This window comes from Mesocricetus auratus, unplaced genomic scaffold (genome assembly GCF_017639785.1).
Source record: "Mesocricetus auratus isolate SY011 unplaced genomic scaffold, BCM_Maur_2.0 Super-Scaffold_100009, whole genome shotgun sequence".
Taxonomy (NCBI): domain Eukaryota; kingdom Metazoa; phylum Chordata; class Mammalia; order Rodentia; family Cricetidae; genus Mesocricetus; species Mesocricetus auratus.
In genome coordinates this window covers 16,101,621-16,127,079 of record NW_024429193.1, presented here as the reverse complement: position 1 = coordinate 16,127,079, position 25,459 = coordinate 16,101,621, and the positions used below count along the sequence as shown (strand labels likewise).

At 40.8% G+C, this 25,459-nt stretch overlaps 1 protein-coding gene across 2 annotated transcripts; it reads right to left on the bottom strand.

Annotated features, from left to right (window-relative positions):
• Positions 1 to 1,534: 1,534 nt before the first annotated feature.
• Positions 1,535 to 25,089, bottom strand: LOC101831427 (guanylate-binding protein 1-like). Of its 2 annotated transcripts, XM_040751677.1 has the most exons (12): positions 24,971 to 25,089; positions 22,633 to 22,838; positions 20,833 to 20,960; positions 19,602 to 19,711; positions 19,138 to 19,334; positions 18,201 to 18,449; positions 10,195 to 10,475; positions 9,380 to 9,592; positions 4,704 to 4,806; positions 4,095 to 4,482; positions 2,206 to 2,329; positions 1,535 to 2,105 (listed from the first exon to the last, which is right to left on the bottom strand). In XM_040751677.1, the coding sequence occupies exons 2-10, from the start codon at positions 22,820 to 22,822 to the stop codon at positions 4,289 to 4,291; spliced, it is 1,665 nt and encodes a 554-aa protein (XP_040607611.1). In that variant the 5' UTR covers positions 22,823 to 22,838; positions 24,971 to 25,089; the 3' UTR covers positions 1,535 to 2,105; positions 2,206 to 2,329; positions 4,095 to 4,288. The 2 variants fall into 2 exon arrangements, with proteins under 2 accessions (XP_040607611.1, XP_040607610.1); XM_040751676.1 differs by having other exon boundaries at positions 1,535 to 2,329.
• Between the last annotated feature and the right edge of the window lie 370 nt (positions 25,090 to 25,459).

The window sequence follows — 25,459 nt, the reverse complement described above, 5'->3', positions numbered from 1 at the left end:
AGGGGCCAGGCCCTAAAAATGTGACTTATAATTGTCCAGAGATGGGCTCTGGGAGAGAAGAGACAGAGGAGAAGGCAAGGAGGCAGAGGCAGTAGCAATGTAGGGAGCTAGAAGGTTGCAGACAGCAGCATGAATGCAGGAAGAAAGAGAGCAGCAAAGGTGGGACAGAGAGAGAGAGAGAGAGAGAGAGAGAGAGAGAGAGAGAGAGAGAGAGAGAGAGAGAGACCAAAGAGAAGGATGTAAACTAAGAGGAGAGACACAGAGATTTTTCAGAGAGGACTTTTCAAGATGAAATAAAGAGAAAGTTACCACCAGAAAGTGTCGGTGTTTCCTTAATTTTCCCCTCAATTGGAAAAGTCTAGCTCTTGCCAAGTTTGTGGATTTTTCACATACCCTGGTAATTACCAGGAACTATACACTCATAGTTAACTACAAGTAGCTTTTTTCTAAGCTACAAAACTAATTTTTGAGCATATATAATTCAGGTGACCTTGTTTATCCTAAAAGAGTATGACAGTTAATCATAATGGTTATTAGCTTGATAAGATCTTGAAATGCCCAGGGGAAACACATTCAAGCATATCTGTGGGGGAAGAGAGGTGTCAAAACTACCCTAACTGTCCACAGAGAATTTCATCATCTGGAGCTTCTGGCTAAATGAAAAGGAGCAAATGATTGAACCACCAGTATTCATCTCTCTGTGTCTTCTCACTATGGATGCAACATAGACAACTTCCTCATACTCCTGCCACCGTAATATCCCTGTCAAGATAGACAGGACCCTTAGACTGTGAACCAAAATTAACCCTTTTTTCCTTGAATTGCTTTTGCCAAGTATTTTGTTGCAGCAACTCAGGAATAAGAAATATAGTGAGTTTAATGTTTTATGCTTTCTTTGAGAAAGTAGTTGACTTATCTGAATTATCAAAGTTACTTATGTGGAGTTTTCAGAATGTTTATTTTTAAAATGTTCTTTGTTGACGACAAATGGTATTCATAATTTTCATTGCACATATTCATTATACATGGTACTGTGTCATATGACCTTATCTTGTTTATTTGTCATATGTCTATATAGACAATCAGGAGGTGGGTATCCAAGAAAACATATATTTGTCTTTCTGAGACTGATTTAATTTGCTTAATATGATTACATCTGGTTGCATCCACTTCCAGAAAACATCATGACCCTGTTCTCAATTGATTTCCATATTATTTTTAAAGCAGGGTTTCTCGGTGAACCAAGAGCCCATCTGTTGACTGTGCTGACTGACTAGTAGTCCCCAGTTATCCCATCTACCCTTGCCCCAACTTCAGTGCTAGGCCTACATTTGTGTACCACCATGTCTGGTTTGTTACATGGTTGATGAGATCTAAATTGGTATCCTCATGTTTGCACAGCAAGCATTTTACCCACTGAACCACACCCCCAAAAGTTCTCAATCCCTTTAAAGTCTGTTAACCACTTACTTTGCACTTCTGGCAGTTGTTATATATTTTAGATATACTCCTTACTACAAAAAGCTGTTAAAAATATGGGAAAATAATCTTTATTTTTGAACAGGATCTGAAATACAGCTGCTAGTCATAAGAATAGAGTAGTGTAAGTTTGTGGTTACAGATGAATCATTAAAATTCCATTGATATCTGTAGATTACCCATCATCATTTAAAGTCCATCTTTAAAGTTACTGTTCTACATTATGCTTACTTCATCATGTTAGTACGTAATCAGTGTCAGCTGTTAAAATTTGGAAATGTCCCATTATAGTCTCAATATACGTGAAATAAAACATTTCTTTTTTGGTCCATGGATATGTGATTCAACTTCTTGTCATGCTAATGCCTTCTTCCATTTTTCTGTAGATATTACATATGGGTACTCCAGATCTTGATGCAGATGTCTTGATTTATAATAGAGTGTGTTGATAGGGCTATCCATCACCAGTGTCCACAAATCATGCCATTGCAGAAAGGTTGAGCATTTAAGAATGTGATGTGTTCATTGGCATCCTTGGTATCATCTGGAAAAGTTAATTTCTTCTGAGTAGAGCTGTTGGTACCTCTCTTGTAGTAAAGGTGTCAATGGAATCCTTGATGCACAATCTTATATGAAGAGAAATAGGATTTCAAAGATCACACTGAGTATCTTCAAATATTTTTTTTCAACTAGAGTTACTCATTCCCAGTTTTATACCCTATTCACCTCTGCTTCCAATGGCAGGATGGCACTCCTCTTTAAACCTTTAGCTTATGACACATGACTTTTCCTTCAAATGACGTATTTCTTCTAGTTGTTTACTATTGTCCTCATGTAGTTGTTCACGTTCCTAAAAAGTGACATTTAGAGACAATGAATCATTACACTGAGTTGATCCTTATGTTCTATGCAGTTTCCATAATAATTTTAATATTAATTTCTTAAAATTTACTCAAAACTTAATTGCTTATTATAATTTTAAGCTGCTTTTGTTTGTGAGTAAATTTTAATGTTTGGTGGGTTGCTTTTCTTTTTCCTTTTTTGGAATTTTTAGCCTCCTCCGCAAATTATGCCTTTTCTTGGACAGCTGTCATCGTTTTTCTTTGGAGTTATTTTAGCTAAGAAACAGTTCCATTAATGAACCTAAGTTACCAGTGTTGATTTTTTCATCAGTTCTCTATGACCTCTGTAGGAAATCATGTGTTTGTCTTCAAATTTTATCACCATAGACTTTAATACATCCTCCTCCTCACCCCTTATGTAAACATGCATCATAGGAATGAATTCTGAAAATGTCACTAAGGCTCTGAATCATAGCCTAAGAAATTTACTCAGGGGTGGAGATGAGGGCGTGCCTGAGTCATGAGCATCTCTGCTAGGGTCCCATGTATCCATGTAAGAGCTACATACAGCACTGTTCCGTAATACCAGATGTGGAAGGCACATATGCACAGATCCTAGAAACTTAACAGACAGTGGCCAACAAGACAAGACCCATCTGTGAGCTCGATATTCAGTAAGAGAACCTGTCTCAAAAAAATAAGCATGGGGTGACAGAGGAAATTGGAAGTAGTTCTCTGGTTTTCACATCCATGTGCATAGATGGATAAGCACTAACATGCACACACATGTGTACACTCAGAGAGAGAAAAGGAGAGAGAAGAGAGGAGGGGTGGGAAGAAGAAATTTAAGGTAAGTTTCCACAACTTAGTAACATGGTGACAGATGCAAGTAAAACTATCTGCATGCCAGACTAAAGATAATTAATTTCCTTATCTAACTCCCTACTGAACACAAATTAAGAGCAGAGTATAGCAAAGAGGAGGGACAGGCAGACTGTCACATACTTATGAGAGTTAAATAGTTCCTCTCCTTATAAATACCCACCTAGGAGTAAACTCTTACCATGTGAGATAGAAAAAACTACCTCTGTGGATTCCACTATAGGAAAAACAGTCTAATCCAGTGTATGTGTTTTATAACTAGAGATTTTGTTTAGACAGGAGCTATTGATCTGGTGGATTTTCAGTTAACTATATAGGTGATGATGACTTTGACTTGTTGATCCTTCTGCCTCCACTTCCCAATGTACTAAGATTGTATATCCTATTCACCTTAAATAAACCTGTGTTTCTTCCTTCTATGTAATATGAATATAGTTCTTGGTTCATAGCCTTAAGAAAGAAACCAAGACAAAATACAAAGCTCATAGCTGACATAATATAACTTATATGGATTACTAAAGAACTTAGCATGACACCATTACACATCACTAACTGAATCACCAGACACAAGAAACAGACTACCAAACAGGTATTTAGGGAGAAGGCTTTGTAAATTTTGGGCTTCCTACCATTTCAAGATAAAGAGAAATGGAGAGAACAGAAGACGGGATATGTGGCTCCACAATAAAGTGCGTGCTACAACTGAAATTCAGTTCCAAGCATCTAAGTCAGGGGAATCACAAGTACCTATAACACCAGGTCTAGGGAATTAGACTCCCTCTTTGGGACTCTACAGATACTATATGCACATTTGCAAATACAGACACACACAGTGACACACATGGTAAAATATTTTTTTAAATGAAGGAACCATTTTGGTAATGTAAATACCTGTGACACATCCTCCAAATCTTTCTTTGTCTCACCCAACTTCTTGGTCAACTGTTTGATTTTCTCCTCCTGGCTCCTTTCCTTTTGCAGCAGCTGTTCATTCTTACATTGCAGTTCACCCAACTTCTTGGTCAACTGTTCGATTTTCTCCTCCTGGCTCCTTTCCTTTTGCAGCAGCTGTTCATTCTTATATTTCAGTTCCATGTTCTGGGCCTTTTTTCCTCCAACTGGTCCCTCGACTGTTTCAATTCCTCCATCTTCACTGACAACTCTTTCATGTGGTCCTCATTACTCTTCACTTTCTGTTGCAGCAACTGTTCAACCTTATGCTGCATTTCCTGCTGTATTTTTGCTGTAGCCATCATAGCTTCAGCTTTCAAATGCTCCACTGGGAAGGCAATCAAGAAGGAAGGTGTAAGGGCAGCACGTGATGATCTCCTCCTCACCTGCTTCATCGTTGCTGCTGACATCATAGTACTACACATGTCTGATACTAGCCAGTGAGGTACACCTTTGTTCTTTTAGATCTGCTTTAGGGTCCCAGGTTTACAAGCAATTTAAACATTCCACAGTTATCAAGGGCAGATAATTCCTTTACTCGTGCCTCACCTTCACTCTCCTTTTCCTTTTCTGTCAGAGTCTGGTCTGTCTGTAGAATTGCATCAGTCAAATCATCCTTGGACCGCAAAAATTTCTGCAGAACTTCTTCAGCCTTCAAGTACAGAGAGCGTGCAGTTAACAGCAAGAATGACAACAAACATTTGTGCCTGTCTCCCTACACCCTTTCCTCTAGTGATGTCTCTTGGTGCTAAGATTTCCAGACACAGACACAGGTACATGTCACAGGTTGGACCCACTAAATAATTCTTGTACTAGAGGCCTGTTTTCAACAAAAATATGGTCCTTCTTGGCTATGGGCTCTAACTTTGCAATTAATGGTTTGCAATTAATGGTGCTGTGGTGATAGGTGGAGTGAGTTTGCTATAACTTTCATGTAGAAAAAAATGATCTCACAGAATGATTAAAATAGGATTGTATTGCATGATCCTAGTTAGCAACAGGATCTCCATTTGGTCTCAGGTCATTTCTTCCCTAAGCTGTTTTCCACAATTTCCTGAGGCTGAGCTGAGACCCCAAACCTCCTTGACAGTTGTATAGAATAAGGTTATCCCACAGAAAAGAAAAAGGAGATAGAAGGTGAGGTACCTCCCCTCTACCCAAAAGCTGAGGAAAACCTGGCATCCACCTCTGACTCTGATTCCCTTTCCTCACCCCCCCACCATCAGACATACCCATTCTAGGATGCCTTATCAGCCCACATCTTGATGCCTAGGACCCACGTCCTGCCCTTCTAGCAGGCCCCTATCATACATGTGATAAAACAAGGGAGAAACCAGAATCAAGAACCTTATTGGGTCTACACTCCATTCACTAGTAGTGACGTGTATAACTGGAAAGCCAGACTCCCACATTCTCTGAGAAGCCCCAAGATTTCTCTGTTAGAAATCATTTTGCATGCTCACCTGGTACACATGGGGTGACCATCAGGTGTCCCTGCTAATCCTCTCCACTTATTGAAAAGAGGAAAGAATAGCAAGGGAGTCTAGGAAGCAGGACCTGGGGATCATGGCAGCCAAACCCTATACCCGCTGTCATTCCATTAGCCTTCCCTTATCCGTAGCCCAACTGGGACCCCAATTGGGTGGAAGTAAAGAGCCCCTGAGTCTCTTTGCCATACTTTATTGGGTGCTCTCAGGGTGGCTACAAAGCGACACACACTTTGTCTCAAGTCATACAGATATTCCAGGAAACCAAGAAGTTCCCAACTGCTTTTCTGGACCAATTGACAGAAGTGTATCTCACCTATTTCCCAAATGCTCTTATTTCCTCATGGCATAAGATTTCTGCACAAACTTGTCTTCAAAAACTGTACTATAGACATAAATTTCCCCCAAAAGAAAGTCACAAAATATGGAATATTTATTCCATTTCAACAGGGGGATGAATAAGTCTTTAATCCCCAAGGGAAGGGAACCCTGGAATGCCGAGGGAAAGCCCATATTGAAGGAACTCGAAATAAATTTCCCACTACTGTGTGCAGAGAACAACCCACCTAGATTGGCATGCCACCTAGTCCCAATCATAGCACAACTGAAGCCAGGGGACCCACACCATAGATAGGTTGTTCACACTGCTATGGCACACATATGAGCTGCCCCAACACAAAATAACACATAGCTCCCAGCCAGGAGACCTTGACTGGGTTAGAAATCACCAGGAGGAGTGTTTGAAGCCTCTATGAAAGGGACCTTACACCATAATATTGACCATCCCCTCAGCAGTGAAAGTAGACAAAATTAAATCCTGTGTACATCACACACATTTAAAGCCAGTTCCATACAAATGATAAAACTAGGACAGGGGCGGGCGGTGGTGGCGCACGCCTTTAATCCCAGCACTCGGGAGGCAGAGGCAGGCGGATCTCTGTGAGTTCGAGGCTGGGCTGGACCGATAGCCTCCAAAACGATACAGAGAAACCCTGTCTCGAAAAACCAAAAAAAAAAAAAAACTAGGACAAAAAGAAAAGACAGTCTATATGCCTCACCCAGAGGACCCACTAAAGATAAGATTCTTTTCTACCTGACTTTGCTATTCCCCCTAATGGAATTGGTAAGTGCCACCAACCCACACATGTCAGTCCTGATCTTATGGTCCCTATGCCACACTACAGATTGGACTATGATTACAAATGTCACTCCATAAGAGTCCCCCATGTTTCATGTGGATCTCTGCACCCTGCTAGGTTGTTCCACCACCACCCACACAGGATCAGGGGCCTGACAGAAATAATTTTGGATATCATGACTTTGGCTGTGGGCATCCTGCTCTGTAGATCAACCTGGCAACATATTCATTCTATGCTTGCCCAGTTGGAAAACCAAATTGTGCAGGACAAGAGAATTATTACTGCTCCTCCTGGGAATGTGAGACACTTAGGGCATGGGTAGAGAAGCATGGAAGGGACAATGACCATATTAGAAGGGAGGGACACTGATCTAGCCAGCAGGTAGGAAAGCTACACCTAGTAAAATTGGCTGTTTATCTTGGTTTGTCCACTGCCTGGACAGTGAGAAAGATGGGAACTCTGGATGTGCAACCTGTTCCTTCCAGATCCTAAAATAATTTCAGCATTCAGAAGTTTCCTCCACAGGAGCCCAGAAACTATTGGCACTAATTGAATACTGAACCCTGTTCAGATGGGGGAGAGGTTTCAGTCCTACCACCATACCTACTCTGGCTCCACAAGGAGGACTGGAAGTGACCTGGCCTCCAGTCCCTAGCCAGCCCAAAAAAGAAATTTGGAGCCCTTCTCTCAGTATAGTAAGTATTCAACCTTTTAAACTCCTCCTCTCCAGATCTCACACAGAACTGTTAGTTTTGTCTTGACCCCAGACCCACCTCCATTTTATATTGGGATAAGAAACCCAGGAGGAATGGGTGTCAAGAAATACCATATCAGAAATTTGTCTGTCACTGAAAATAGCAATATTCATCTCCGATCCTGAAAAAAAGAAGTCAAAATTATATTCGGCTGCATAAAGGGGCAAGGGAATTGCTTCCACTCTTTGATTAATCACATGGGGCACTCCGGAAACCAGAGATATTATAACAAAACCCTTAAACTGTAGCCCCTAAATATGAGAAACCTTCACACTATTCTTGGTACCACCCCAGAGCTCTTGGTTTTGCTGGCTCCTACAGGCTTACTCCCTTTATAAGTCCCTCTATTGAATAAGAATCCTACAGTTTTGCATCTTGGTCAAGCTTCTCTTCCAAATCTATTATTATTATTGTGGAGAGGTTGGGAGCATCTCAAACTTTACCTCTCTTGCCATAGGCTTTACTAATGGCCTAGCTGTGTCAGGATAAGCTGGTGTCCATAACTAAGTCCTCACTGAGGGACAGCTAAATTCCAGGACTCTGGGGAGTCAGATTGACCAAGATTTGGCTACTCTAGAAAAATCCATGAACCATCTTACCTCCTCTCTTGATTCTTTGGTGGAGTTGGTTCCATAGAACAACAGAGGATTAGCCCTTCTATTACTGCAATAAGAAGTACTTTGTATAGTCCTGTGTAAATTATGCTGCTTCTATGACTACCACACAGGAGTAATCAGAGAGAGTCTAAACGTAGTCAGACAAAGATTAAAGAAAGGAGCACAGACTCAATCAGCTACATGGGACTGGTTCAAAACAATTTCCCACAGTCACCATGGATCACTACCTTGATGATGGGAATAGTAGGGTTGTTAGCCATATATCTGTTAATCATGCTATATGCATGCTCCCTGCTAAACTCTCTCCTGCTTCATTCCACAGGGGATAAATTCAGTTAAGCTCATATTCTTGAGACCAACATGGCCCCTTACAGGGTCTAAACCCCTGACATCAATAATTTGATGACTCACTAGATGAAGAGGGAATATTAGATCTTAGTTACCAGCATGAACTCCATTTTGTTCAAGTCCATTCTGCCCTAAGCTGTTACCCCCAATTTCCTGAGGTTAAGCTGAAATGCACAAACCCCATTGCACAGGTGTCTAAAATAAGGCTATACACAAACATTCCATCCCTTCTGATTGGTTGGCCACACCACTGGAGACATGCCATAAATAAAAGGATTTCTTGATAGAGTGAAAGTGCACCACCCTAGAAAGACCCCGACTGCTTATCCCTGTCTTATATTATGATTGGATTGGACTCAGGAACTCACTCTTTCTCCTTTCCCCTTTAAACCCACTGTCCCTGACACATACAGTCTGGATCCTGAAACCTGACACGTCCCTGATCTATCAGTTTTTAAAATATTATTTTGCCTGCTCAAACCACATATTTGTGGTAGATTATTCTCAGATTCTCAAACACCTGTATAAGGCGAGACATGGGATGATATTAACACACCCAATTGTCTTTTAAAGCTAATTTCAAGCCAAAACTGACGAAGTTTATTTAAGAGGCTAACATTAGGTCTTTTGCAGCACAAAGAATCTAGACGAAACACAAGATAACAGTCATACCGGTGGTTAATAGGATTGTTCATTGTGAACTCAGTCAATAAGGTGTGCTCTGTCCCTGAATAAGCCGGGCATACACAGTGTGATGTTGAAGGAGAATATGCCTGGAATGCAAACACTAAGACACTCTCACAGTGATGTTTTGGGGGTCACAGTGGATTCTGAAGGAGGTCAAACAGCTTCTCAGAACATACATGTAACCTTGGTTACCTGAAGCCCCTTCCCAGGTTCTTCATAGTACTTTTTCTTCAATTCCTGTGTCTTCTGGATAAAAAGATGGTATCCCCCTGGTTTGTAATAAATCCCCTGCTTCACGTCTTCTTCTAGTGGACTGAAAATATCCTGAAGCAGAGCTGAGCAGCGATCTGAGGATGCCTGTTCATTCTTCTTAAGGAATTCCCTTTGCTTTGTTTCTAACTCGGTCTTTGATGTGAAAAAATGAAAGAAAATTCATTAAGAAGGGAAAGAAGCATGAGGTTAGAATTTCTGGTGCATTTCTCAAAGCAAATACAAACACGAAAAACAAACAAAGGAAGACTTATAAGCACTGACTATAACTGCATCTTTCCCCTGATGACAGGTTTTTACTGATATCCTTCGTCCTTGGCAGTGGAGTTCAGAAGAGAGATTTACACATTTGGAAGTAAACTGATTTCACACTGGACTAGAGATGCCACATGAAGTAAACACGGCTCAGTAGCAATTTGCCTCTGATAACTCAAGCCTATATAGCTTTACTATTGGATTGAACACTGAATCAGTCTACTGACTGGATATGCAACTTGATCAGACACAAGTTACTTCTCTGTGCTTCATTCAGTGAATGGGGTACATTACTAGCTTATTTTGAATGGAGAAATATTTTAAAGCTTTGGATCTATGATAATCCATTTTTGTCCCATTTAGTATGATTATTAAGAGGTAGTTGTTACTACTCTAAAATCTGCCTCAAACGCTGACTTCATTTCCTCACAGCACATTGCCTTCCAAAATCTATATCCAGGCAAATCTGAGAGGAAAATTACCGCTAATTGTGTTATGAACTCTTGATTAATGTCTTTGAAGGAAGTTTCCCTGAAGATCTTGATGGCTTCTTTCTCACTGGCCCTATGCACGTCCATCAGCTCCAGGAGGGTCTCCGTGGGCAGCTTCAACTTCTGGCTCATCTGCTGGTCATAGTGGGCAATGGCCTTTTGCACTGCAGCTGCATTCTCTGTCTGGGACAAAGCCAGGACTGCATTCTCTATGCAGGGCAGACTCCCACTACTGATGGTGTTCACATAAGTTACCACCAAATTATTTAGTCCTATAAACAGGAAACAGATGACATCATTTGCGACAGATGAAGGATGGCAATACTATTCTTTATAATTCTGGATGTGTCAATCTGTGATGTCTTAAAGAGTCATGTCCTTATCATCATTAGGAAGAGTTACAGACAGAATCAGCTCAACCTCTATATCACAAAGATGGGAATAGACTTTCCTCTGTGCAAAGATCTTCTCATGACGTGTGAGACCTCAAAAGCTATGAATGCTCGATGGAGATTACATGGGCTGGTGTCTGTGGAATGTTTGTGTCTGTTTCAATGCAAGCACCGTGAGAACAGGCTCCATACCTCTGTCATGTTTGCCTGTACCACCAGCCCTGTCTATAGTAAGCATTTCATTTCAATTTAGTAATGAAACATGCACTCCCAGTGACAAATTCTCCATCAGGTTGATTACAATAAATTTCTTTATCCAAGAGAAATTTATGTATGTGCTAATGTGACAATGACAAGCTCTGTGTGGATTTTATTGTGCTGAAATGTAAAGTTAAAGAGCCATGATTCATTAATCACTGTCTGGTGAATGCAGTTATGGCCCAATTCGGTTTAACAGATCGCTATAGAACATTCCATCCAAACACAAAAGAATATACCTTCTTGTCGGCAGCTCATGGAACCTTCTCAAAAATTGACCACATATTTGACAATGTAGCAAACCTCAACAGGTAAAAAAATTGCAAAACTGCATGTATCTTATCAGATCACCATGCTCTAAAGTTACAATTCAACAACACAAATTGCAGAAGCCCTAAAAATTAATGGAAATTGAATAATGCACAATTGCACCATTCCTAGGTCAAAGAAGAAATTTTTAAAAATTAAAGTCATCCCTAGGATTCAGTGAGAATGAAGACACAACATACCAAAACTTATGGGACACTTTGAAAGCTGTGCTAAGAGGAAAGTTCACAGCACTAAGTGCCCACATGAAGAAACTGGAGAATAGCTACACTAAACAATTAACAGCACAACTCAAAGCTCTAGAACAATAAGAAGGAAACTCACCCCAGAGGAGCAGACACCAGGAAATTTAAAGGAAATGAATGATTTTCTGGATAGATATGACTTACCAAAATTAAATCAAGAACAGATAAGCAATTTAAATAGACCCATAATACCTAAGGTAATAGAAGCAGTCATCAAAAGTCTCCCAACCAAAAAAAAACCCAGGGCCAGATGGCCTCAGTGCAGAATTTTACCAGAAATTCAAAGAACAGTTTATACCAATTCTCCTCAAAGTGTTCCATGGACTAGAAGCAGAAGGGTCTTTGCCAAACTCTTTTATGAGGCTTCAATAACCTTGATACCCAAGCCACACAAAGACACATATAAAAAAGAGAACTTCAGACCAATATCCATCATGAACATTGATGCAAAAATACACAATAAAATACTAGCAAATCAAATCCAAAAACACATCAGTACAAGACAAAAGATTTATAAGATCTGAAGAGAAACCAGAGTATTAGTCTCCCAACCAAAAACAGCCCAGGGCCAGATTGCTTCAGTGCAGAATATTTTTCCAGAAATTCAAAGAACAGCTTATACCAATCCTTCTCAAAGTATTCCATGCAATAGAAGCAGAAGGGTCTTTGCCAAACTCTTTTTACAAGGCTTCAATAACATTGATAACCAAGCTACACAAAGACACAACTAAGAAAGAGAACTTAGACCAATTACCCTCATGAACATTGATGCAAAAATACTCAATAAATTACTGGCAAATGAGATCCAAGAACACATAAGAAAACTCATCCACCATGATCAAGTAGGCTTCATTCCAGGGATGCAGGGATGGTTCAACATATGAAAATCCAGCAATGTAATCCACCATATAAATAAGCTGAGAAACAAAAATCACATGATCATCTAGATGCTGAAAAGGCTTTGACAAAATCCAACACCCATTCATGAAAAAGATCTGGGATACCAGGAACATACATAAATATAATAAAAGCTATATACAGCAAACCAACAGCCAACATCAAACAAAACTGACAGAAACTCAAAACAATTCCTCTAAAATTAGGAGCAAGACAAAGCTGTCCCCTCTGCCCATACCTCTTTAATTCTGTACTCGAAGTTCTAGCTAGAGCCATACAACAACAAAAGGAGATCAAGGGGATATAAATTGGAAAGGAAGAGGTAAATCTTTCACCATTTGTAGACAATATGATAGTTTACATAAGTGGCCCAAAAAAACTCCAGCAGTGAACTCTTTCAACTGATAAACACCTTCAGTAAAGTGGCAGGATACAAGATCAACTCAAGAAAATCAGTAGCCCTGTAAAAAGGGATGAGAAAGAAATTAGAGAAGCATTCGCCCTTTACAATAGCCACAAACAACATAAAATACCTTGGGGTAACACTAACCAAACAAGTGAAAGACTTGTATTTCAAGAATTTGAGTCTTTATAATATCAACTGTTTTTTTTTCTCTACAACCTGACAAGTTTTTAAATGGCCAGCTAAGTTTCTCTAAAACTAAAGTTAGATGTTATTAAATCCTTGAGAAATGAAGTTCACTAGTGTTCTTTAAGTCATACACTTTGCCATTTAAATAAAGAACTTTCCTGAAGAAAAAAAAAGAATTTGAGTCTTTAAAGAAAGAAATTAAAGAAGACACCAGAAAATGGAAAGATCCCCCATGCTCTTGGATAGGTAGGACCCACGTAGTAAAAATGGTAATCCTGCCAAAAGCAATCTACAGACTCAAAGCAATCCCCATCAAAATCCCAGAACAATTCTTCCAAGACCATGAAAAAGCAATTCTCAACTTTATATGGAAAAACAAAAGACCCAGGATAGCCAAGACAGCTCTGCTCAACAACAAAGCGACATCTGGAGGCATCACCATCACTGTCTTCAAGCTCTAATTTAGATCTATGTTCCTGAAAACAGCTTGGTATTGGCACAAAAATAAACAGGTAGACCAATAGAATCGAATTGAACACCCTGATATTAACCCACAAACCTACAAACACCTGATTTTCTACAAAGAAGCTAAAATTATACAATGGAAAAAAGATAGCATCTTAACAAATGGTGCTGGCATAACAAGATATAAGCATGTAGAAGACTGCAGATAGATCCATGTCTATCATCATGCACAAAACTTAAGTCCAAATGTATCAAAGACCTCAACATAAATCCAACCACACTGAACCTCTTAGAACAGAAAGTGGGAGGTACCCTTGAACGAATTGGTTCAGGAGACCGTTTCCTGAACATAACACCAGTAGCACAGACACTGAGATCGACAATTAATAAATGGGACATCCTGAAATTGAGAATCTTCTCTAAGGCAAAGGACACAGTCAACAAGACAAAAAGGCACCCCACAGAATGAGAAAAGATATTCACTAACCCTACATCTGACAGAGGCCTGATTTCCAACATTTACAAAGATCTCAAGAAGCAATTTTCCAGAACATCAAAGGATCCAATTAAAAAGTGGGCTACAGAACTAGACAGAGAATTCTCAATAGAGGAGTCTAAAATGCCTGAGAGACACTTAAGAAAGTGCTCAACATTCTTAGCCATTAGGGAAATGCAAATCAAAGCATCTCTGAGATATCATCTTACTCCTGTCAGAATTGCTAAAATTAAAACCACCAATGATAGCTTATGCTGGAGTGGATGTGGATAAAGGGGAACAATCATCTATTGCTTGTGGGAGTGAAAATTGTACAGCCACTTTGGAAATCAGTATGGAGATTCCTCAGGAAATTGGGGTTCAGTCTACCGCAAGAGCCAGCAATTCCACTTTTAGGCATATACCCAAAAAATGTCCATTCATACAACAAGGATGTTTGTTCCATTATGTTCATAGCAGCATTATCTGTAATAGCCAGATCCTAGGTGCCCCATAACTGAAGAGTGGATAGAAAAAATGTGGCACATTTACACAATGGAGTACTACTCAGCGGGGAAAAAAAACAATGGAATCTTGAAATTTGCAGGCAAATGGATGGCACTAGAAGCAGTCATCCTGAGTGAGGCAACCCAGTCACAAAAATAAGCATGGTATGTACTCACTCATATATGGATTTTAAACATGGATCAGGGAAATGTCAGCCTACAATCCCATTGCCAGTGAGTCTGGGAAGCAGGGCGGTTCACAAGAGAGATATGCATGGTACCCCAGAGAAGTGTAATGAGGCAAGATCTCCTGAGAAGATTGGGAACATGGATATAGGGGAGAGGGAACCAGGAAAAAGAGATGCGGGGGAAGAGGTGGGGAGAAGAAGACATGGGAGAGCAGGAAGGTTGATTTGGGGTAAGAATAGAGGAGAGCAGGATGATAGAGGGAATCATTATAAGTTTGAGGAGAGAGCTGACACTAGTGAGATTTCCAGTGATCTACAAGGATAACACCAACTGGCAAACTAAGCAATAGTGGAGAGACTGCATTAATATCCCCTCCCTGATGATGAGATTGAGGACTACCTTATATGCCATCCTAGAGCCTTCATCCAGTGACTAATTGAAGCAGAGGCAGATACCCACAGCTAACCACTGAACTGAACTCCTGGAACCCAGTGACAGAGATGGAGGAGTGATGAGCAAAGGGGTCAAGACCATGCTGGTGAAACCCACAAAGACAGCTGACTGGACAAGGGGGATCTCTTGGACCCCATACTGATGGCTTAGAGGCCAGCAGGAGACTGATCAAGACCCCCTGAATTTAGTATCAGTGAGGAGGCCTCAGCAATCTCTGGGGCCTTGGGTAGTAGATCAGTGTTTACCATGGCATACAAATGAACATGGGAGCCCATTCCACATGGAGGGATGCTCTATCGGCCTGGATGAAATGACAGACTCTGGAGATCCCCCATGGAGGGCCTCATCCTCCCTGGGGAATGGTATGGGGAGTGTGTGGGGGACTAGAAGGGGTTATTGGAGGGTCAAGGGAGGAGGGGTGGGAGAGGTAGCTGAGATTCACATGGGAAGCATGTATGTTTCCAACTTAAATAAAAAAAATATTGGAAAAAAGAAAATAAGATATATGAACATCACCATTTACAATAGTCACAAACAACAAAAAAAATATCTTGGGGTCATGCTAACAAAACAAGTGAAAGACCTGTATAGCAAGTACTTTCAGTCTTTAAAGAAAGAAATTAAAGAAGATACCAGAAAATGGAAAGATCTCGCATGCTCAGATACATAGGCTTAACATAGTATAAATAGCAATCTTGCCAAAAGCAGTCTACAGATTCAATCCCTATCAACATACTAGCAAAATTCTTTGCAGACTTGAAAGAACAATAAAAGCTTTATAAGGAAAAACAAAAGACCCATGATAGCCAAAACAACCCTGTACAATAAAGGAACGCTCAGAGCTATACTCCTGAAAACAGCTTGGTATTGGCACAAAAATAGACACGTAGACCAAGGGAATAGAATTGAAAACACTGATATTAAACCACACATCTATGAACACCTGATTTTTGACAAAGCTAAAATCATACAATGGAAAAAAGAAAGCATCTTCAACAAATGGTGCTGCCAGAACTGGATGCTGGCATATAGAAGGCTGCAGAAAGGTCCATGTCTATCGCCATGCTGAAAACATAAGTCCAAATGTATCAAAGACCTCAACATAAATCCAGCCGCAGTGAACATCTTAGGAGAGAAAGTGGGAGGTACGCTTGAATGAATTGGTAGAGGAGACAGCTTCCGAACACAATACCAGTAGCACAAGCACTGAAATCAACAAGTAACAAATGGGACCTCCTGAAATGGAGAAGCTTCTGTAAGGCAAAGTACACAGTCAACAAGACAAAAAGGCAGCCCACAGATTGGGGAAAGACATTCACTAACCCCCACATCTGACAGTGGACTGATCTCCAAAATTTACAAAGAACTCAAGAAGCAAGTTTCCAAAGCACCAAACGATCCAACTAAAAAGTGGGCTACAGAACAAAATAGAGAATTCTCAATTGAGGAGTCTAAAATGGCTGAGAGACACTTAAGAAAGTGCTCAACATCCTTAGCCATTAGGGAAATGCAAATCAAAGCATCTCTGAGATACCATCTTACTCCCATCAGAATGACTAACATCAAAAACACCAATGACAGTTTATGCTGAAGAGGATGTGGAGAAAAGGTAAAACTCCTCTATTGCTGAGTGTCAACTTTTTCAGCCACTTTGGAGATCAGTATAGAGATTCCTCAGGAAAATGAGAATCAGTCTACCACTAGATCTAGCAATTCCACTCTGAGGCATATACCCAAAAGATGTGTATTCACACAGCAATGTCATCTGTTCAGAGCAGCAATATTTGTAATAGCCAGAACCTGGAAGCAGTCTAGATGCCTCTCAACTGAAGAGTGGATAGAGAAAATGTGTAAATGTGGTACATTTACACAATGGAGTACTATTCAGCAGAAAAAAAACAATGGAATCTTGAAATTCACAGGCAAATGGATGGCACTAAAAGAAACCATCCTGAGTGTCGCAAACCAAAAAGGCAAATATGGTATGTAATCACTCATATATGGATTTTAGACATGAAGCCAGAGATTGCCAGCCTACAATCCAACCGCCAAAGAGTCTGGGAATCAGGGATGACCCTAAGAGAGATATGCTACCCCAGACAAGGGGAATGCGACAGAATCACCTGAGTGGACTGGGAGCATGGATGGAGGGGAGAGGGAGCTGGAGAAAGTGAGGGGGAGCAGAGAAGATGAAAGGAGGACATGCGGGAGCAGGCAGGTTGATTTGGGAGAAGAACAGAGGAAAGCAGGAGAGACTTCATAATAGATGGAGTCATTATAGGTTTGAGGAGAGAGCTGGCACTAATGAGATTTCAGGAGATCTATAAAGATGACACCAACTGGCAATCTAAGCAATAATGGAGAGGCTACCTTAAATGCCCTTCCCTGGTAGTGAGTTTGACATCCACCTTATATGTCATCCTTAGAGCCTTCATCCAGTGGCTGATGGGAACAGAGGCAGACACCCACAGCTAAACACTCAACTGAAGTTCTGGAAACCAGTTGCGGATAGGGAGGAGTGATGAGCAAAGTGGTCATGACTGGGCCAGTGAAACCCACAAAAACAGCTGACTTGAACAAGGGGGAGCTCAAGAACTCCAGGCTGATGCCTGAGAGGCCAGCATGGGACTGATCCAGATCCTGACCCTGGGTGTCAGTGAGGAGGCCCCTGCAATCTTTCAATCCTTGTGTACTAGATCAGTATTGATTCCTGGCATCTGAAAGGACTTTGGAAGCCCATTCCACATGGAGGGATGCTCTCTCAGCCTGGACACATGGGGAGGGCCTGGGCTCTGCCTCAGGTGATATGACAGACTTTGGAGATCCTGCTCAAAGGTCCTTGCCCTCCCTGGAGAGTGGTGTGGGGAATGGGTGGGGGGTTAGGGTTTGGTGGGACCAGGGAAGGAGGGGAGAGAGAGGTAGCTGTGATTGACTTGTGAAGCAAGCTTGTTCTAATTTAAATAAAAAATGGAAAAATGACATCATTGTTTAATAGCTGTCTGGTGTGTGCAGTTTACTAGAATAATTTAAATTTTTTTATCATTTACCCCATTTTCCTTCTACCAAAAAAGGAAATATGATATTATATAAATGCTGCAGCAGTGATAGGTTTACATTTCTTTGAAACTGAAATTGGTTTTGGCTGTCTCATGGTAATGGGGCCTAAACAATGCATAGAAGGACTAGGAAGGGACTCACGTGGTCCATTGACCTTGATGCCACCTGAAAGCGTTTTAACCTTGGAAACGCTGAACACATAGGAACAGAACTCTGTCACTTGTTTCAAAAAATCTGAGTCAAGGTCTTCATCCTGTAAGGATTCCAGCTCGCCAATGTTCTTACTATATACTGGCCGCTCAAAGATAAAGCATTTCTTCCTTGGGAAGAATTTATGGATATAAAGCTGAGGTAGACTCAATTTCTTTTGTTCATCTGTTTGGCCAGTACCTAGATAAAACAAAACAAGATTTCAGTCAGGACATGGAAGGTGAGTATGCATTTTTAAATTTGGTCATGTGAGCTTTTGTAATCCTAGTATACTAGAAGCTGAGGCAGGAAGATTATAAATTGAGGTCAACATGGGTCAGACAGGGAGACCCTGAAAACACAAAGCAAAAGAACAGAAAAGAGGGTTGATGTTTGCTTTGAGGATTTTCAGTCTAGCATAAAGCTGAATGCTCTGTTAGGCATCTTAGGAAAAGAAAGAATTCTTCATTCTACGTTTTCAACCCACTTAGTGTAGCTGGACTATGTGCTGAGACAATATGTAAACTCAAGAGTACAGCATCATTTGATTTCCAAAGACAACTGGAAGTTGGCAGCCACATTGTTCCAACAATTGGGCTAGGATATTGGTAACACTATAATTGTCTAGTTCAAAACAAAAACAAGTCTTAAGAAAAGAGATCAAGTAAATAACTATAAAGTAAAAGGTGAAGGACAAATCAATTTGTTCTTATTAAAAAAGACAAAATGTTTGAGTCAATCTATTAAATCATATATTAAGCACTGATCCTTAGGATAAGCTAGCTAGAAGAAACAGAAACTGCAGATATGTGAAAATTATGCACAGAAAAAAATCTGAATTCTCATAGGTTTAATTGGCATCCTCATTTAGCCACGGTGAGTCTCTTACCATGTGTAAGCATCAGCGAATTCTCTAGATATTCATCTGCAGAAATGGGTTTCCCATTTACTTTCAGCTCAAGAGAGAAGTCCCTCAGAGTCCACACGAAGTCTGGGAAGAAGCTCGCAAAATCATCTGAGTCATTCACTTTATCCTGGTCAGGTGAGGACCTTAATCTGATTCTGTCTGTCATCTCTGTCACATAGCTGAGCAGCTAATTAAGGAAAGCATCAGGAGCAATCATAGCACCAACCAAAGCTCCAGAGTCCCCACTCCACATAATTCCACATCTTCCTGGAATCTAGTCCCTAACCTTCTTTTGTCTTGTTCCTAACAGTGTGAACACTATAGGTACATATATGTGAGGGTTTTGTTTGTTATTTCATTAACCAAGAGCCAGAGTCATGGATTTGGTTCATGAAGGTAGGTGGCCCCACTCGCCCTGGACCTTTCCTGACACACAAAAGGGATACTGCAGCTGGTCCATGACCTGCTGGTTGATGGCTCCCATGCTGTTGTACACAAAAGTGCTGCTTAGAAGTATAGCCAGGGCAAAGATCCAGCAGTCATTCTGATTGTCACCCTGGAAGTCAGAACACACATAGGACAGGAGTAGATTTGGTTCTTATGTCACTTTCAGATCACCAATGGTACATTGCATGGGAATCAAGATTCTCTAGACTCAGTACAGGTTAAGTGAAGTTTATTCAAGGAGAATGCACATACAATGAGGTGAATTACCACTGCATGTTCCAGTTCCAAAGACCCTCCAAGGCTGATCCCTGTGACCCAACCTGAGGCAAGAGAGCTCTGGGTTCCGGGGACACCACATCTAATCCTTGCTCCATCACATCCTCACCTGAGACTACACCCAAATGGGAGTGGTCAGTGCTATCAGTGTAAGAGGGGTGGCTATCACACTATAGCAGTAAAATATGCTGACTTCATTAAAAGGCACATTTGCCTAAAATAAAAGAGAAATCTTTGTAACATGTGCAAGGTACAAAACCAAAAGAAATAACAAGAAACCTACATCATGCCATCCACAGCACTTGGAGGGTGCATGTTCTTTTGGGTTGTGGTTTTATTTGTGATGCCACTCACTAGTTCTGCTTAGTCTGTTGTGAGAGTTTCAGTGCTACAGAATAGCAACATGCTGCTATGTGACTCCCCCTTCTGATTATTTCCCTCCTCTTTGTTCACGAAACATGACTACATGTCAAGTATGTAAAAATGAAAAGGATGCTATGATGAAGTTCAAACGCTTTTTGAAAAAAACTAGATTACCAGTGAGAAGACTGGGTGAAGAAAAATGCTTTCAGCCAAGTATCGGAGTTCAATCCACATGGTGGAAAAGAGAACTGACCCCACATGCTGTCCTCTGACCTCCACAAGCATTGTAGAACATGCACCAGGACACAGGAGATGCCTGTCCATGTTCAAGCAGGCAGACTTTCTCTCTCCCTCTCTCTCTCTCTCTCTCTCTCTCTCTCTCTCTCTCTCTCTCTCTCTCTCTCTCTCTCTCTCTCTCTCTCTCTCTCTTGCCCTCTCTGTCTCCTTCTTGCTCTTTTTCTTTCTCTCTCTCCCACACACAAAATACAAACACACAATAAATGAATATAAGAGGTTTAAAACAGCACAGAGAACAGTGTGGAATACTCAGAGATGAGGCGATGAGTTGCAGACTGTGCTCTCTGTTCTTACTTTTTCTACATCTCCCAGGCCTTCAGTGTCAAGAAGAACTAGGGTGTGGTCTGCCTTCTTGGGATGAGGCACACACCACATCCAGATCCCCTTGGTGTGAGACTGCACTGTGGAACCCAGAGAGAAGCCTGCAAAGCAGAGAAGTGAAAAGAGGATTAGATGTGTAGGAACAAGGGATTCCTGAAAGGGAAAATAAAATTAACACAATCCAATTGGAAAAATGGCTCAGTGGTTAAGTGTGGCTACTGCTCTTTCAGAGGACAAGAGTTCAGTTCTCAGAGCCTAAATAGCATCTCACAGCTGTAGTTTCAGGAAACATTGTGCCCCTTTCTAGCATGTGTGCATGCCAGGCATGTATGTGGTACACAGGCAAAATACTCAAGCATATAAAATTAAAATAAATATCTATTGAAATTCAGCAAAGTCAAGTCAAGAGAATTAACTGAACCCAAAGCTAGTACTGATCTCTCAATCAGAGACATAACAAAAGTTCATTTTTCAGATATTCAGAATGCAAGTCATAAGACTTCCAAACTTGCACTAGGGTTCATAGAACGTGTATAGTAGAATAATTATCACATTTGTAGCTCCTGAGCTTGGTGTGTGAGGCAGTGACTGTAAAGCTGAAGTAAAAATTGAGACCCCAAAAAGATAGAGATACCAAGACTTTGGGATGCCCACTGAGGAAAGCCAGAGTTAGTGAGTGGACCTGGCCATAAAGAGGACCCTTGTGTCCTAAAAAAAAGCAGGACCCTAGAGCTAGGATTTGCAGACTGATGTTGTCTACTGAAGGCCACCACGTCTCCTATGTACTGTACATGTAACTACAGGGTTTGGTGTTTGCCCTTTGGATGAGTCTTGCTATGGTATGTTTGTTCCTTCCTAGTTCCCTGAACACTGAAAATGGAGATGATTATTCTGTAAACTACAGGTTGCCTTGAGTCTCAGAAGAGCTGGTGGACTTTTATACACTGTTAGAACTAAAAGACTTTGGCAACTTCATTAGTTGGTCCAAGTTGTTTTGGGGGCTAGGGCAGAATAATATGGTTTAAATGGAAATGTTCATCACAGGCCCATGTATTGGAACACTTGGTCCCTGGTTGCTGACACTGTGGTGGAAGATGTGGAAGCTAGGAGGTAGGACCTGAATGGCAGAGGATGATCGTTTGGAGGTCATTGCTGGCCTTGATTATGGCCCTCTGCTCTCTGCTTCCTGCTCAGCCATGAAATGAACAAGACACAAGCTCCCACCATTACACATACAGCCACATAATCCTGTCTCTCCCGCCCTCTCCCCTGAACTGTGAGCAATGCAAACCCTTCTTCCTTACATTGTGCCATCTGGCATTTGATCAGTGATGAGACTAATACAACCTAGAAGATCAGTACAAACTTGCTGTTATTACATGACAGATTTAGGGATACCTTAAAATTTATTAACATATAAATTAAATTATCTTTATTACTGCATTTCTCCATCTAGGAAAGAAACCAGTTGTGCTTTTAGATGGCACACTAGGAGTTAGATGTGCTGATGCAGTCCTGCAGTCACCTCTCAGGAGGACAAGAAGATCATGAGTTCAGGGTCAACCTAGACTACACACTGAGCTAAATACCTGCTTGTGCTACATAGCATGGCCTTGTCTCCAAAATAAAAGCAAACAGACAAAGTAACAACAACAAAAAGGATCCCAATATCTAACTGTGACAGGAAGGTTAAGTTCTTCACACTTTCAAGCAGGAAGCAAACAAGGTGAGTGTACTCTTGGGACCCAGCACAGCTATGTTGGTGGCTCTCACCTGTTCTCTTCCCAGCCAGCTTGTTCATCAGGTAGGACTTGCCTGTGCGGTAGAGGCCCACGATGGACACCACTACCACAGGCTGCATGATTTCAGACAGAATCTCCAGAGCCTCCTGGTTGGCTATCAGTTGACCTTTCACGTTCTCGATGAGGCACATGGGGCCTGGCATAATGCCCTCTGAGGCCATTGTGTAGCCCTGTTCCCTGTGTATAGAGTAACAGATAAGATTAGCTAGAATCTTATTCTTTCTCTCAGAAGATAAAGTATTGAAACTTGCAGAAAACATAGCACTGCTGGCTGCATCAGAAGCATAGTTGAAAGAAACCCATATAATTTTGAAATCATATAAGCTGTTGTATAAGCTGTTTTTGAAGAATTTAATTTATAATGTGACAGTGACAACATTATACTGCTTACAACACAAATTTTGCAACAAAATTTTGCCTTATTTCCTTATTAACTGTTTTTATACTAGACATCAAATGGAAAATAAAATCAAAGTATCTTATATTACATCTTATATAATTATTATAATATCAACTTATTCACTAGTTTACCATTGTAATAAATAAAAATCCAAGGAATTAGTGCTTCATTGTTTGATTAATGCCCTTACAATGATTTATAGATATTATAAAACATATATATTTTATGTTATATATGTATATAGTTATACCCATGATGTCACCAGAATTTCTAGAGATTATAAAATGTATCCACTCTGTCTATGCTAGTAGTTAGTCTCAAGTGGCAAATAGTCTGTATCTACAGAATTAATCACATTGTCTTTCCACCAAGAAAACCAACATAATGTGTTTTTTTCAAGCTTTGTGGAAGTATGTGACAGTGTCTCTTCCAAAGAAATGGCTTCACAAGAGGACTACCTTAAAAATTCAGCTTCATTAAATGTGAATGAGCAATGAATGAAAAGTGGGTTTACTCTTACAGCAAATGACACTAAACCCAACTATGTAAATACTGAATAAAACACAAAGCAGCAGTGATGTAAAAAAACAAGAATTTAGTAGTTGGTGATTTGATTAACAACTTATGCCATTTTTCTTTGGTTTTCTATATAGTTTTCATCTGGTAGAAAAATGAGAGATGCAAAGAGGAGGAAGAGAATCCCTGGGAGTCACAGGCTAGGATCTGACCAGGCAGAACAAAGCTGTCAAAGAAAATGTGATGAGTGAGAATGGTTTCTGCACTGGAGTTCTGGTCTGCAGAAGACAGGAAAAAATGCCTGCAGACCTGGAGTTGGGGACAAGGTAATCAAACTTTGTCCTCAGACTTAGTGTGTCCAGGGATCTTCTAAGAAAGCACTTCACTACAGTATAGGATCTGATCCTTCAGGGGAGCGTTAAGAAGTTCATGGACATGAAGAATGAGCCAATCTTATGAGGAAATGGGTCAATCAAGGAGGAATATCCACTTGGCATCCAAGATCAGATGTGTGATAGTGACTGCCCATCCATCATCTTTCAATCTGGGTTTCAGCTGTGACCTGAGGTTACCAGAAAAGCAGTCATAATTGTGTCAGTGCACTGCTAAGGCTGACTGACTAATAATAATTTGTGTGACTGTGGAGATCTGGAATGTTGTAATGCCTGGAACAAGAATTTCCTGAGTCATCTTTAGCTGCCTCTATGGCCATTTATTGTATCGGAAGTCCTGTAGCAAACTCCCCCATATTGCCACCAATGTACTTTAAAAGTACCTAGATCTATGATCTTTCTTTATTCTGTTGCTACAGAGACTTCAACTAACTTGCCAAGTTGGAACATGCTTTGTATCATAAGCTGAGCTTGTGTTCTGGAGCCACCAGTCACCCATAGTCAGCTACAGAATAGACCACTTCTCATACTCACTCTGTGTTTCTATAGTAACACAGCATTCCCTCTCTTTGTCCTTCACCAAGGCGGTTGCTCTTCCTGCACCTCATTCCATTTCCCCTCTTGAAAATCAGACACAGGCAGCCCCTTCAGTAGAAGTTCTGTTCTATCACTGACCACAGTTATTTCACTGTGTCCTTGTCATCACAGACAAGATGAACACCAAGGAAGACAATACCAATGCATATTGTGCCCTATTTCAGTCACATGTCTCCCTGTCCCTAACACAAATTTAGTATAGTGATGGCATTTAGTGTTTGGCTGCCCTAATGACATCACCCAAGGTTCATTGGTTTCTGTGTCCCAGTCCTGCTCAGGAGCAATCTTTTCTAGTCACAGTAGTTCTAAAAGGTAAAATAACTCTTAAAAATCCCATCTCATTCCTGCCCAGATTTATGGCCCCAGTAGAATTCCCCAGACCTAGCAAGGGTGTCTCCTCTTACCTGCTCTTGCTGTTCAGCACAGATGGATGGGCTTTCCCTTTTCTCTTTTATTTCCTCCTGCAATCATGTGAGACTTTCTGAACTTCCCCAAGTAAGCAAAAGATAAAAATCCCTGTAACCTTTGAGTAGGGAAAAGTACAGAGAAACTGAAACCATAAGTGAATCAACAATGTTGTAGAAGTTCACTGAACTGTGTTAGAGGGAGGGTTTGTCAGGACTTCCAGATCAGAATCTTCAATATTTAGGTCAAAGAGATCTTGAGCCCATATGCTATTCAAAATCATACCACAAGAAGGAGCCAAAGCTTGACACCGCCTGCATAGCCCAGAACCAGTGCAGAGGCTGGATAACCCAGCAATACAGGATAACACCAAACACAACTGAAAAAAGCAAGGAAACAAACAAAATACCCCAAGGCATTTCCTTGTCATGTGGAATAATTTTCAGTTTGTGGGCTGCTTGTAACATCATAAATGAGGAGGAGGGATA